Source organism: Triticum urartu, chromosome 7A (assembly GCF_056163025.1).
Source record: "Triticum urartu cultivar PI428250 chromosome 7A, HENAU_Tu73, whole genome shotgun sequence".
In the NCBI taxonomy this organism is placed as follows: Eukaryota; Viridiplantae; Streptophyta; class Magnoliopsida; order Poales; family Poaceae; genus Triticum; species Triticum urartu.
Window position 1 is genome coordinate 544,018,311 of NC_141879.1, and position 15,120 is coordinate 544,033,430.

The 15,120-nt window shown below is 45.4% G+C and overlaps 2 protein-coding genes, 1 non-coding gene and 1 pseudogene across 5 annotated transcripts; 1 reads left to right on the forward strand and 3 right to left on the reverse strand.

Moving 5' to 3' along the window:
• Window positions 1-475: 475 nt before the first annotated feature.
• LOC147960351 (uncharacterized) lies at window positions 476-1,519 on the reverse strand (annotated as a pseudogene).
• Window positions 1,520-6,876: 5,357 nt separating this feature from the next.
• LOC125522552 (beta-glucosidase 34) lies at window positions 6,877-12,148 on the forward strand. Its single transcript, XM_087537326.1, has 13 exons — window positions 6,877-7,286; window positions 8,958-9,024; window positions 9,262-9,320; window positions 9,476-9,551; window positions 9,687-9,758; window positions 9,885-9,972; window positions 10,068-10,323; window positions 10,475-10,590; window positions 10,775-10,998; window positions 11,083-11,114; window positions 11,240-11,341; window positions 11,543-11,652; window positions 11,743-12,148. The coding sequence occupies exons 1-13, from the start codon at window positions 7,116-7,118 to the stop codon at window positions 11,915-11,917; spliced, it is 1,548 nt and encodes a 515-aa protein (XP_087393452.1). The 5' UTR covers window positions 6,877-7,115; the 3' UTR covers window positions 11,918-12,148.
• A 30-nt stretch (window positions 12,149-12,178) lies between these two features.
• On the reverse strand, window positions 12,179-14,877 carry LOC125522553 (cysteine synthase). Of its 3 annotated transcripts, XM_087537327.1 has the most exons (8): window positions 14,720-14,877; window positions 14,411-14,592; window positions 13,990-14,117; window positions 13,544-13,746; window positions 13,172-13,297; window positions 12,882-13,040; window positions 12,535-12,728; window positions 12,179-12,448 (listed from the first exon to the last, which is right to left on the reverse strand). In XM_087537327.1, the coding sequence occupies exons 2-8, from the start codon at window positions 14,498-14,500 to the stop codon at window positions 12,323-12,325; spliced, it is 1,026 nt and encodes a 341-aa protein (XP_087393453.1). In that variant the 5' UTR covers window positions 14,501-14,592; window positions 14,720-14,877; the 3' UTR covers window positions 12,179-12,322. The 3 variants fall into 3 exon arrangements, with proteins under 3 accessions (XP_087393453.1, XP_048543557.1, XP_048543559.1); XM_048687600.2 differs by lacking the exon at window positions 14,720-14,877 and having other exon boundaries at window positions 14,411-14,702; XM_048687602.2 differs by lacking the exons at window positions 13,990-14,117; window positions 14,720-14,877 and having other exon boundaries at window positions 14,411-14,529.
• LOC125526225 (U2 spliceosomal RNA) lies at window positions 14,872-15,068 on the reverse strand. Its single transcript, XR_007291634.1, has one exon. It is a non-coding gene; the product is annotated as a U2 spliceosomal RNA (small nuclear RNA).
• Window positions 15,069-15,120: the final 52 nt, after the last annotated feature.

Sequence of the window (15,120 nt, forward strand, 5' to 3'; positions counted from 1 at the left end):
TTAAACTTTTAATGCAGTTTGTTGGGTCACGGGCGCATATCTTTTTTCTTATTTGCCATGCAAACTCGTAGATTGTGTCAAAAAATGGTTTCTAATAGACTAATACATTATTCCCCGCTGCAGCATCCACTGGAGGAGCTGAGAACAATTGTGCCCACTTCCCAAACCCTGTAAGTCTTAGAGCAACTCCAACGAGCCGACCTAAACAGACGTCGATTTCGTCCGCTTTTTGTCTATTTGGGTCGGCCAAACAGACACGGATGTCTGCTTTCGTATTTGGGTCGGCATCTGCGCCCAACGCTAACATGCGACCCATTTAGACGGCGTCAAAAAAAATGAACGCATGTATATTTAAAAAAAGAAACTACATTAATTAAACATTAAAGCCGGCCACGAAGGCCGGCGAGAGTCCACGCGTCCACATTTGCAATTAAAAAAAATAAAAACAGCCTAAACTACGAGGCGGCACGCTGCCCTAGGCGGCGTCGTCGTCGTCCTCGGGGTCCGTGAGGTCGATGAGCGTCGGCGCCGGCCCGGCCCAGGCAAACGCCGTGTTCCAGAGCGCTGTCATGTCGGGCTGTGCCGGCGCAGGCAGTGCCGGAGCGGGGGGCTGTGCGGCCGCCTGTGCAGCCGTGGCCTGGCGCGCCTCCTCCTCGGCCTCGTGCGCCTCCTCCTCGAGGTCGCGCTCGAGCATCTCCTCGTACTCGCCTTGCCGGCGCTCCTCTGCCAGCCGGCGCTGGCGCCACATCTCGAGGTAGGCCTACTCCTGCGCCGGCGTCGCCCCCAGCCAGACCAGTGGCGCGGACACCCACTCGCGCACCACTCCATTCCAGGAGAAGCGCGCGATGGGTTCGGGCTCGGGCTCCGGCTGCGGCTGCGGCTCCGGCTTGATGGTGGACGGCGGGGCCACCGGCGGCACCACGCTGTCGCCCGCCACGAAGAGGGCAAGAGCCTGCGCCATTGCCGCCTCGTAGCGGGCCTCCTCTTCCGCCTCCGCCGCCTCCGCTCTGCGCCGTTCGTCCTCTTCGCTCTCACGGTAGACGGCCGCAAGGGCCGCCTGGTAGGCGTCCTCCGCCGCCTAGTCCTCCTCGCGGACGACCAGCGGCGTTGGCCTCCGGTCGACCTCACGCACGCCCCGGCGCCTCGCCTCCTCGTGCTCGAAGGCGAACCACCTCGCCCAGTTGGGCGAGTCGGTTGCGTAGGCGGAGTCGCTGCGCTGCTCCGCCGTCAGCAGCGCCCGCCGGCGCCGCACCTCCTCCGTGTGAGCACGAGCCGACCGCGGCGCCACCGGCACTGTGATCTTATCTGGATCCAGATGCCAGTCGTGCGGCAGCGTCACGTCGGGATACGGCAGCGGCTGGCGGTTCTGCCAGTGCCACTCCGCCTGGTGCACTGGCGCGTTGACGCGCTGCCTCTGCCGGCGAGGCGCCGGCGGGGGTGGGAGAAACTCAGAGGGAAAAGGGGTGGCGGGGGACTTGCCCTTGGCCTTGCTGCCGCTAGCGCCAGAGAAGAGGCCCATCGTCGCTGTGGTTGCGGTGGCTAGGGTTTGCCGGCGACGAGGGAGCAAGGGTGGGCAGATGGGGACGGTGAGTTTGGATGAGGACGGCCCCGCCGCATGGTCGGCTTAAAAAAGGACGAGCGTCGTCGCTGACGCGTGGGCCCGTCGTCATAAATTAAGCTGACCGCATGGGCAGCGGATAGTTGGACGGCCGTCATGTGGGGACGCGGCGGACAGCGAGAAGACGCGCGAAGCATCCGTTCGGCATCCGCGCCGACGCATTTGGGGCGCAAATTTGGGCCGCAAATACGTCGGCGCGGACGCGACGCGGACGTGATTTGGGTTTGGGTCGGTGTGTTGGACCGTCACTTTTATCTGCATCGCCCCAAACAGATGCAGGCGGACAAAATGGGTCAGTCCTTTGAAATTGCTCTTAAGATAAGGGTCACAGCGTACTTTTGTATTGGAAATTTCTCTTGAATATGAATCCAATAGCATACTTTTGTACTCCCTCCGTGAGAGCGGCGATGGTATGGACGAGCTCACCTGCTCCCGGTGCCCGTACCAATAGGCAGGGGCGAACCCACGTATACACACCCGGTGTCACAGGACATCGGGTAAGTACTCCGATTACCTTAAGCGATCGCTGATACATTGTGCGGGACACCGGTAAAATTCGTACGTAGACACCGGCTGAAGCAAGAGGGTGCACAGGCCTGGCCCATCTATTGGCGATTGAGACACCCAGCTAGCCACTCCCCAGGCTATCGATCAATTTTGTTAAACTGTATAGAAAGTCCTAGTCTTTAGGATCTGGCACACTTTCCATGGTATGAGTGCCTATGATTCAGGAAGTGTTGTTAGCGACAACAACGTTGCGATATACTGTATCAAAAAGATAAGGAAGGATAAGATTCTCATCAACTAATTTGATCGCTTTTATTTAGACCTGCAAGCATAAAAAAAACCTGCGCCTACTCAATACTCATGGCTTCTTGCCTCCCCATGCAAAGATTCATCATGGCATCGCCTCATCCACCCGCCCAATCGCCATCGAAGTGTCCGTGCTGCCATGGCCTATTCGCCTAATCACTGGACAATCGATGAAAGAAGTACCACAAGTTGCTATTCTTTTTGTAAAGAAATATAAGAGCCATAGTGATCTAAACGCTCTTAAATTTCTTTACGGAGGGAGCACAATCAAGTCCAAATGCGTACCTATACAACTTTTTTTTGTAGGTGTAGGGCTTTTAATTTCAAGGATGCCATAGTTAAGAATTGAATTACTACCATTTGCTCGTGTTGGTAAGTAAGAATCAAGTCCAAGTGGTTCTCATTTATATGGATTATTCCTCGACCTTTGAATGCACAACTCAGTACTCCTACAACATATTGTAAGTAAGTAAGTACATCTTTGTAATTATAAATTCAATCAATATGTTTTCTTTTATGTTTTGATGTTAGCCTGTTCAAACATAAATAGTGTAGCCTTAGCTGATTAAACTTGTCTTCAAAGTTTTTATGCGTTATTGTTCAACTTGGGCAAAAAACTTCATATAATCAACTACAATTATAAGTAGACCAGTATTTTGATAAGCATTTTTACTACTGCATATCTACAATGGTTGAGCATGTTAGTTTTATGCATAACATAGTTTGGTGTCCACATATGTGTAATTTAGGCGTGGACACCGGGACATTTTCATCCTGGGTCTGCCCCTGCCAATAGGACAACGACGTGTTCGACCCTGAACTGAATGCGATCGTAGAGAGAGACCGCGGATACGCCATGTCAAACTGTAGCATACGGAGACAGCTCCGTGTCACATAACGGTGGGTGGACGGTCAACCGGCAGCTGTTCCGTTGGTACAGGACGAGGTAAGTCAGCGTGTAAATTGGTATGACTGTGCATGGGTAAATTCCGAGCGGGCGTTTACTGTTCCCTCGATTGAAACGTCGCGCTCATAAACTTTGATATGTGACGATGACGACTCGTTCGTCGGATCTGATTACTGCGTTTGCCGCGTCTTGGCCAGGATGTGCCCGATGGAACTGCAGCTCCGGCTCGTGCTCTTGCTCTTGTTTTCTACAGGGCCATGTGCCCCGTTACACCAGCCGTTGCAGGTCGGTAGGCGTCTGATGAAGTTACCCGAGTGTTGTCGTGTGTGCAGCCAGCTAAGAAATGCAATCAGGAAATACTCCTCGAATTTTTCTTGTTCATCCGAAATATCCCTGCTAAGACATGTTTCGACAGCCTTGAGGCTTTGAGCAGCAGACGTGTTCATCCCCATTGTCGACTTGATGATGTCAATTGCTCAAGGACTGATTTTGGCGTCCCTGCCCCGAATATCTCAATTGCTGCATGGCGCTCCAAAAATCTTGTGCAAGTCGTCTGGGGTAAACACTATTTCCTGGTTGGCGGTTGCTGTCGATGACGATTGTAAGCATGCCGTCAGTGTATCTCGTTTGACCATACAAGGCCGACGAGCGCAAGGATGCCCACACACTCATCTTGACAACCATCCATGTAATCGGCATGCACAGGGCGCCTGAAAGTCCACTTGCTTTGACCATGGCTGCACAACCCAAAATTTTTGGTCTGCACCAGTGGCAGTAGCAGCAGAGAAAACATGATTTAGTGCGACGGAAGTTCATTTCATAATGATCCGTCCAAATTACATCAGCCAAACTCTTACGACTTAATCAACGGACGCGCGCGCATAACACGTGATCGTCCCTCGTCAGGTGGAGAGCCGACTAGAGCAACGATTCATTCGCTAGGGTAGGTTCGATCGAGCACACCTAAGTCCCATCCCTCAAACATTCGCTACAACGGTGTTTCATAGTTTATTTTGTTTGGTTGTTGCTTTATATATAAAGCGGGACGAAAAACTATTTCGAGGACGCGGCTCAAGCTGGCTACATTTTCCCATGGTATATACAATAAATTTGCCATGCTACAACACATAAAAAACATATGCAAGATAAAATTGTCGTCATAGTTGTACGAGAAAGCATCCATAGTTAAATCTTGTCATGGTCCATGGCAAGTTATTTTTTGCGGGTGGTCCATGGCAAATTTGAAAGAAAATGTTCTAAAGATCATGGGGAACTTAGCTAAAAAAGTAGTTTGTCACTAGATCAATCATTCTTAGCAAAAAATTCGGAAAATGCCATGCCACTAGATCAACCAATCTTAAAATTGCCATGTCGCAAAACACAAATGTACCTACATTTTTCCTAGATGCAACAAAATTGCAGCGGTACATATGTTAACAAATTTGCCATGGTCCATGGCAAAAACTATATAAAAAAGTGAACATAAGCACATAACAAAGTTGGCATGATTAAAAATAAATAAATGAACACAAACAAGTACTCCCGCTGATCCAAAATAAGTGTCACAATTTTAGTTTAAATTTTGAACTAAAACCACGACACCTATTTTGGATTGGTTCCATGGCAAAAACTATATAAATGCCTATACAAAAGTCATGTCAAACATTAGAAAAGATGTTCTCTAATTCATGGCAAAAAAAATAAGAAAAGCATGTATGAGTGACATGGCAAATTAACAGATTTTAGATGTCTATATGTAGGCAAAATGTAGAACATTTTGTACTGTGAAATGCCGAAAAACATTAAAATTTTGGACTAGTAACATGGCAAATTCAGACTGGAAAATATGAATGGAACATGAAAGAAATTATGTACTAGATGGCCAATTTTTTTCAAAATTGCCATCTCACTAAATAATTGTTTTCTTAAAAAAATTTGAGGAGCAATTGTTTTCTTAAATTTCTTATGTCCTAAAAACAAATATAGCTATATTTTTCTTAGATGAACAAAAAAAATCATGTGTTATATACAAGAAACCTAGACAAATTGCAGCCGTGAGGGTTTCGTTGTCATCTGACCGTTTTTTCATGTATTGTAGGGGCTCGGGTAGCCATGGCTAAAACTGAATTATGAATTGTTTGAGTAATAATTATGCAAACGAGCTTGTAATGTAACGACCATCCGTGGCTCTGTTACGTGGTGCGGCAAGATTATTGATGTATTTTCCAATCATGACTACTTGTACCGTATGATAATCTCCAACCAGCGCTCAACCCCATCCACTAGGGGGTGCCGCCATCCGGGAGGCGCACGTAATGTGCCGTCTTTCCCTGCGTGATACGGTACAGGCTGGTTACGGCGTCTTTGTTCGGTTCCAAATGACACGGCGCTACGCGGTTGCCTGATGGGCCCAACCCGGTTTAATTGTATCTAATATACGGGATGCATACCTGACCAATACATCTCCTGCTCTTATCCCGAAAGAAACGAGCGAACACAGATACCAGGAGCATGCGAGGACGAGCACTTCAATGAATTTTCGCTCCCTTCGTCCCATAATATAAGAGCGTTTTTTACACTAGTATAGTGTCAGAAACGCTCTTATATTATGCGACGGAGGGAGTTGCATATATAACTTCTACTTTGCTAGTAAAAAGAAGATAAACTGTCCTAGCAAGATCATATAGTCACTGATGGGCTCGAAAGGAGCAGACGATCGATTTCCAATAACATATTTCCAGGCAAAGTAAGCCATAGCAAGATCATAAGGATGTTGTTGTGGCAATGCATGTGGTGCAACCCCCACAAATACTCGGCTAAATTTTCGAAAGATAAAAAAAATCCCATGGTATAGCACACAAAAATAGATCCGTGACCATGATCCCACAGCTCATTAGATGACAAGTCTATCCAGAGGCCAAGTAAATTTGGCCATAGCCCCCCAAAATGGCAAAATTATACAAGAGTTGGCGACGATAGAGTTGTCACCTTTACCCTAGCCTGATGAGACGGCAAAAAAAATCGAGAGAAGTAAAAGAAGTAGGCCATAGCTCGGAAAACAACGAAAACCCTGAGGTTTTGTTGATGCGTCATTGGACGGCTGATTTACCGACAGATCGAAAAGACATGGATACTACACATACAAGCCACAAAATGATGAGAGTATTTGCTCGTACTGCGCATGCCAAATCGAGTACGAGTGTGTTGCGTTCAGTCTACCAACTTGTCTTACCTATCTTTCCTGCATCCTCTTCGCTTCTCTTCTTGTCTGGCCACCAACTAGCCCAGAAAGCAACAACAAAGCGCAATCCAAGGCAACACACAGTACTGTACGTACGTTCCTCCACCATGCCTTCAAACCAGATCCTTCCTTGCAAGGGATGCCAACAGTACACTAACGGATAAATACATGTGCATATCAACACGTATATATATCTATCCATCTACTCGTCCAACTACACCAACTGGCATTAACTAGATCGTATGCATTTCAGCAACAGCAACTCATCGTCTCTGAAACATTCCTCTTGCTTAGGAGAGTGTTTGTTGCCCCCACACTTTGCTTAATGGGTTTGCTAGCTGCTTTGGCCCTCCTAACCAACTTTCCACACATATATCAAACATCAGACTCTTGGGGACTCTTCTCTCCTTGTAAGCAACACGAGACTTCTCTCCCTGTAAGCAACATACATGCCATCTACTAGCTCACACAGCATGCATATATAAGTCTTTGTGTCGCACGCGCTCTCTCTCGCTCGCTCGCGCGCGGGGAAGAGGATGGCATGCAAGTGGCAATGCGTGGCGACGCCGCTGCTCGTGGTGTGGTTGGCCGCGTCGGCGACGCAGCAGGGATGCAACGCGCAGACGAGAGGGAGTGGGAATGGTAATCTGACCAGAGGGAGCTTCCCCAAGGGCTTCGTCTTCGGCACAGCCGCCTCCGCCTACCAGGTAGTAATAATTCTCAATTGGTTTAATTCTGCATGATTAACTCTATTTTTTGTGAAATTCTTTCACTGATTCTAAATAAAGCTATATATGTACACTATTGTTACTTAATTGGCTAGTGTGTTCTTTTCACATAATCGATTGAGCGTCCCTTGTCTTCTCTGTGGTATGGGATCTGTTTGTATACGATCAATCTTCTCCGATTGTAATATGGTTTATCTTATTTACCATGCTAGTTCATTCGTTCTTATTTTGGTGCATATGATCTTTTTTATCTTTTTGTTGTGGACTTGTGGGTCATGTGCTGCTGTTTCATGCACCCTTCTCTCCTCCTCTTGTATATGCCCGTGCTCATATTTGTCTTTTTAGTAAAGTTTACAGTCGATGCCTCCTTTGAAAAATAAAATATGATGACTTCTCAACAAACAAAATCTCCATTGTCCATGCACGCCCTCAAGTGTCAAGAATGGTAGTTACACTTGCACCCCGTTTGGATGTTGACATCCGAGGCTGGATAACTTCTATAAAAGCTCATAGGAGTTGGATTTGAAGATTGTGCATGAGCAACACATGATTGTTAGGACTACTTTGCAAGTAACCTTGCAGTGGCGCTGCGTTGTCACATGCGCGCAAGGACCAGTGTTGTAGGCAATGCATAAACAGGAGTTAGAATTTTGTACACGCTAATTAACGACATGGACTAGAAACAAGAATTATCTGCTCAAAGCAAGTAGGAACTTCACTAACACTTGCAATCTCTTTATGAGAGGCATGGTGAATTACTCTTGCGCAAGTGACCAAGTGTTTTGCAGGAACCTAGGAATTAAACTTTGATAATACTATCCAATAATTAGCCAAACGTACCCATTAAATAGTACTCCCTCCGTTCGGAATTACTCGTCAAAAAAATGAATGTATCTATAACTAAAATACATCTAAATACATTCATTTCTTGGACGAGTAATTCCGAACGGAGGGAGTATAATTGACGCGGTGCACTGAAAAGGAATGGTCTTCAGAAGAAAAGAAGAAAAGGTTGGAAGCCACATATGCCCCTGAGTGCGACTTGATTGCAAAGTGACCCCTTTGAGGTAAAATCATAGCTAAGTTGTCTTGGATGAACAAACTGGAAGAAGCTGACTCATGACTCACTGACTCATCATCTTTATCTTTTAGAGTACATATTTCTTTTTATGCTTCGACAAATCAGTCTACCATAGAACTTGAATAATAGCTTGATCGATCCGTCTTGAACACAATATGAACTCAGCAACAATACATGCACGCACTACATAACACACAAAACATGGCTGTGTGCATCGCATGATGAAGAGGCCAGATTACTCCCCCCCACCCCCCCACCCCACCCCACCATTCGAAGAAGAAAAAACATAACACACTAAACATTGTATTCTGAAAAAAAAAAGACTAAACATGGTCAATGTGCATCACTCGATGGAGAGGCGGGGGTTGTTCTCTCTCAGTTTTGGGAAGATGACCTTTTTTTAATCGAAAAGGTGGGGACCTGTGGTGTGCACCAGGATCTTCTCTAGTTTTCTTACGCAATGTATTAATCCAACTATGAGTAAATTTTGTGTAAATATTCTTAGAGTAATAAGCATATATATTATGGTATATGTTTTTTTTCTGAAATCATGTTTTTTCTGTTGGTAGTACGAGGGAGCCGTCAATGTGGATGGAAGAGGACCTACAATTTGGGACAAATTCGCACACACATTTGGTAACATAAACAATTGTTTTGTTTTGTGATAGAACATTTTTTCCAGTGGAATAGAAGCATTGTTGGCACATGAAAGTATACCATAGATTAACTGGGGAGTGGTCGCTCATGAGGTCTGATGACCGAATATGTATTTACTCAGCAATGGGACTAACCTTGGCCACTAAAATTAGCAGTCATATTATGATTCAAGATGGTGATACAATCTTCTTACAAATACCTTTTTCTCCTATGTAGGGAAGATCCTTGACTTCAGCAATGCCGATGTTGCTGTTGACCACTACCACCGTTTTCAGGTTTCTCCTTTTTGGAAATATAGGCACTATAGATTAGCGCATCAAGATGATACATAATATTTCGTAGAATGTGCCGCTGAATATGAACATGAGCGTTTAATTATGCACACGTTGTACAATATACTCATGGTCCTTGAAACAACTAACTACTTCAGGAGGACATTCAGCTCATGGCAGATATGGGATTGGATGCCTACAGATTCTCAATTGCATGGTCTCGGATTCTCCCAAGTATGCATTATTAATACAAGTTTTCTGCGCCCCTTGATAATTTGACTGATAGACAGGGTTGTCAAATTATGGAGAAATAAATTAACATATCAGCACACTAACAGTAATAGCCTTGTGTGTGTTTTTTATGTCCAGATGGCGCCGGTGAGGTCAACCCAGCAGGCATCAACCACTACAACAAGGTCATTGATGCACTCCTAGCAAAAGGTGAATTTTTATACAATCTGAAGATCAAAACATTATTGACCAGTGTCGAAGTTTTATCGAAAATAACTGCTGATTCCAAATTAGTTATGACCATACTAACAAGGTGAACTGGTATTTTTCTTTCAGGGATTAAGCCGTATGTAACCCTCTACCACTGGGACCTTCCCCAGGCCCTGGAAGACAAGTACAATGGATTGCTAGACAGGCAGATAATGTGTGTACCGTAGGCACCTTGATTTGGAGCAACTTTTTCTTGGGTCTAACTGCAATGGTGGTCTAACAACCCAAACATGCAAACTGCCGATGCAGCAACGACTACGCGGCATACGCGGAGACGTGTTTCAAAGCGTTTGGGGACAGGGTGAAGCGTTGGATCACCTTCAACGAGCCACACACGGTGGCGGTGCAGGGCTACGACAGCGGGATCCACGCGCCGGGCCGCTGCTCCGTGCTCCGCCACCTCTGCTGCAAGCAAGGGAGCTCCGGCACCGAGCCCTACATTGTCGCTCACAACATCATCCTCGCTCACGCCATGGTTTCAGACATCTACAGGAAGAAGTACAAGGTCGGTCGGAAGTCATAACATCCTATATATTGGTTTAGTTCAGGTTTCACTCTTTGAAAATTGATGTGATTTCCCCTTGGGCCTGAAGTTGCAATATAGTTTGAAATGAACAATAAAAATTGAGTTTCTGTGCATTAATATTATTATGCAGGCAGAGCAGAATGGAGAGGTGGGGATGTCGTTGGATGTGATATGGTACGAGCCTGTCTCAAACTCCACAGCTGATGTTGAGGCCACCAAGAGAGCACAAGAGTTCCAGCTGGGATGGTCAGTGAGCCTCACTCACTAAATCCATTAACTATTTCCTACTAATTAATCTAATCACGGATGGATATGCCAATAAGAGAGCTAACCTAGCAGTTTCGTAGAGTGAAAATAAACAAAGCTAGCATAGTAGTTCCAATTTTAAGTTTCTAGGAGTTGCTGAGATAAAATGAGGTAATGTCAAAAGGTTTGCCGATCCCTTCTTCTTCGGTGATTACCCGGCGACGATGAGATCAAGGGTCGGACAAAGGCTGCCGAGGTTCATGACGAAAGAGGCCGATTTGGTGAAGGGGTCGCTGGACTTCGTGGGGATCAATCACTACACCACATTCTACACAAAGGAAGACCATACCACTGTCATCAAATACTTGCTGAATGATACCTTGGTAGACAGCGGATCCGTCAGCCTCCGTAAGTTCAGTCCCTACCCGTCTTGTATCTTTATTTTTTTTATCTAACTTCATACTCATGTGTGCATCTTGTGTACATTGCCAGCATTCAGAAATGGGAAGGCAATTGGAGATAAGGTAACCATCACATTAGCAACATGCAGACTGAAATTTTTGTGTTGTAAATATTGCATTTGAATTTTTGAAAATTAACTGCAGGCGTCATGACTGAATATTGCTCTTGTTCGCCTCCATACATGCAGGCCAATTCGATATGGTTGTACATTGTGCCTGGCAGCATGAGGAGGCTCATGAACTATGTCAAAGATAGATACAACACTCCAACTGTCTACATCACTGAAAATGGAAAGTACATGCACAATATGAATTTCTCCATTTGATTAGCAAAACACTGCGAAGAGATGGAACAGAAACCGCTTTAGAGCTTTATGAACTTAACAAAGATGTGCATATTCTCAATCAAGTGTACTTGATGTGCCCTCGACATCCCCCGCAAAAAAAAAGATGTACCTTCGACATAACATTAAATTAACTCTGTTGTTTCAGGGATGGATGACAGCAACAGCCCCTTCATCTCCCTCAAGAAGGCCCTCAAGGACACAAAAAGGATCAACTACCACAATGACTACCTCACAAATCTAGCTGATTCCATAAGGTGCTAACATGATTTTACCTTCCCTTGATCAGTCGAAAATTCTTTTGCTAGTCATAGATTGGTTAATCTTTGATACTGCAATTTATGCAGGGAGGACGGTTGCGATGTTCGCGGGTATTTTGTGTGGTCCCTTCTCGACAACTGGGAGTGGACCGCTGGATACACCTCGAGATTTGGCTTGTACTTCGTAGACTACAAGGACAACCTCAAGAGATACCCCAAGAATTCAGTCCAGTGGTTCAAGAATTTCTTGGCATCTTCCTGATCAAAATTTGATAGCTAATGTAGAGGTCATGACATACGCACTTCAATATTTTTCTATGACTTCTAGACAGGGTTCAATAGCAATTTTGACTTCTCATGTATACATCGATTGTATATAGGAAAATTGACTTTTTAGACATACCATATTCCCTAAATTAAATGGCCTCTCTGGGCCCTTATAGATAATTATTGAGCCGGACAAGAAAAGATAAGAGTGCCCTTATGAAGATCAGCATATGATTTCTTCCATTCAATTAGCCTGTATCCGACCACATGTATTCAAACAAGCAAAGGCATGCTCTGTTTTTTGAAAAGCAAGAACAGAGGATTCACTGTACCTTCTGCTGACACTTACGAACACATGAAAAATAGCACCCATTCTACTTAATGAGAGCTGCCCATGACATCAAAAAGTCATATTCTCACATTCCTCCCTAACAAGCGCAAAGAGATCAGAGTTCATGTATCTCTCGCCAGCGCTGGGGAATATGGTAACAATCATCTTGCCCTCGTTCCCTTCTCTCGCCGCAATCTGCCAGAGACTCGCGAAATCAGAACTAACACAGCCAGCAAAGATGATAGTGTATGTAACCTGCTGTACATCAACAGTAAGTTTACCTTGATGCAAGCAGCGACGTTTGCACCCGAGGATATGCCGACAAGCAGGCCCTCCTCCCTCGCCAGCCTCCTCGCCATCACCATGGCCTCCTCCGTGCTCACCGTCACGACCTCGTCGATGACCGACGTGTCGAGAACCTCCGGTATGAACCCTGGCCCCGTGCCCTGAATCTTGTGTGACCCCGGTGAGCCTCCTGAACACAGGATCAAACAGCAATGTCTCTGGTTACTATTGCACATCCTGAATGTTTCTGTTCATCTGCACTTATTCATTGATGGTTCTGATTGGTTGGAAGTCCATTACAAGAAGTTGAAACTAGCACCACATAGTGTGGTTAAGGGATTACCTGAAATTACAGCGCTTTCTGAAGGTTCCACACACACTATCTTTATGGATGGATTTTTCATCTTCAGGTACTTTCCTACACCTGTCAGTGTGCCTCCTGAGCCAACAGCGGCCACAAACATATCCACTTTGCCTGCTGTGTCCTTCCATATCTCGGGTCCTGAAGTTTGTTCCAAAAAATGATAATGGAGTAAACTGTTGCCCAAGAATGTATTGAAAATATAAAAGAGTCATAGTCGGTAACTAAAGACAGTTGTAATTTGTAAAAGATGACATTTCAGATATAAGTACCAGTCCATTTGAAGTGTGCATCTGGGTTTGCTGGATTGGTGACTTGATTAAGACAATGAGAATTTGGTATAGTCTTCATCAGCTCCTCTACCTTGCCAATCATTCCTTTATACCCATTTGCAGGATCTGCAGTAAAGATTCATCGAAAAATATTTAGACACTTTAAGTACTACTCCCTCTGTAAATTAATATAAGAGAATTTAGATCACTAAAATAGTGATCTAAACGTTCTTATATTAGTTTACAGAGGGAGTACTATTTGGTTAGATGATGGAAGAGCAATTTCCCCGCCAGCATACAAGGGACACTCAAAGTATCTGTGAGTTTGTGACCATTTCTAGGGGGGGGGGGGGGGGGGATCCTGGTTCTCACCTGTTAAGATAAGTTCAGCACCCAAAAATCTCAGTAGCATCTGTTTGTCAAGTGAATATTTTGCAGGCATAACAGCAATAAACCGGTAGCCTTTCTGAATAGCGATGAACACCATTCCAATTCCTTGATTTCCGCTTGTTGGCTCGATTAGTGTCGTAACACCAGGTGAAATCAAGCCCTTCTCCTCTGCATCTTCAATCATCCTGCAGACAAAATTGCACGCACTCTGGTAAAGAAATAGTTTACAGTTCGTTACCTATTTTCTTTTCACTGCAAAAATAGGAGCATCATCACAGTCATTTAGGTGGTTAAATTCCAGAGACACAGGTAGCCTGTAGGCTGTAGCTAGATGTATATGCATCTAGGAACTGCACACCTTGACTTATAAATTCAAGAAATGAACCAAGTGAGTCATAAAATCAACAAAGGGTTGCATTGGCGCGCACCGGAGAGCGCTCCTGTCCTTAACTGAGCAAAGGGGTTGGTACGCTTCCATCTTTCCAACCAACCGCGCTTCGACGCCGTCTTTCTTAGCAATGTTCTTCATTTCTATTAGTGGAGTCCACCCTATGAGCTGAACAAAAATACAAAGTAGGCCACCATATAAGTAAATAAATGATTTAAATGCAGGCCTCCTGATCCCTACCAAGCAAGACCTGTGCCTAACTGGCTATTCCCTGTCAAGAACTCTCCCGAAATCCTCTACTTATGCAACCCTCTTGTGCCTAAAAACAGTGGAATAAGCGAATCTTCACCGAGATTGACAATGGAGCCCACGCACATCCACATCCAAGAAAACAGTCCAAGACTGAGACACCATAAACCTTGTTTCGGAGCAGAAGATGAGGAGGGGAGACAATCTGTCACCTGGGTGATGTTGGAGGCGATGTTCTCCTCCCCGTCCCCGGAGGAGAGGAGAGATGGGATTCCTTTCCGGCCCTCTTCCTCCACAGCCATAGCTCCCTCTCTTTCTCTTCGGGTGGGTGGTGTTCTCGTCCCAGTTCTCGGAGGAATGGGACATATACAATTATTGTACGGTTCTGTCTTTGCTGTCACTCCATACAATAGATAAATCAACCATGATGTACTTGTCCCAACAACCTCTAGCAAGAATGAAATTCACGTGTGGCAATTTTGATGCAACGGATTTCACCGGGAGTTTCAGGATCTGAATACCTGAAGATCTCTACGGGCTACTGCAAAACCCAACACGGTTTGAGATACACCTTCAGAATACCCTTTAAAGTTCAGAATAAAGTACAGTAGCTTCCATTGGAAGTAATGGCATAACCCGAAATTAACAGATTTCAAAAGTTTGCTTGATTTGGTTGGGGTGCGCCGGGCCAGGGCAGCAGTGCAACGCCCAGGCGACGCGTGTGGGCCCCAGCAGCAAGCTACTGTGGTGGGCCCACCCCCACAAAAAATAAATTTAATATCGTTGTGGGCACATGGCCCACATATCAGATATTAAACTGATAAGAACAGATACTACACTTGATCTTAGCCAAAAGGCCGAGAAAGGTATGAGTTGCAACGCTGAGGCAGGTCTCCTTTTATAGCCATCCGCCCTCAGCGCT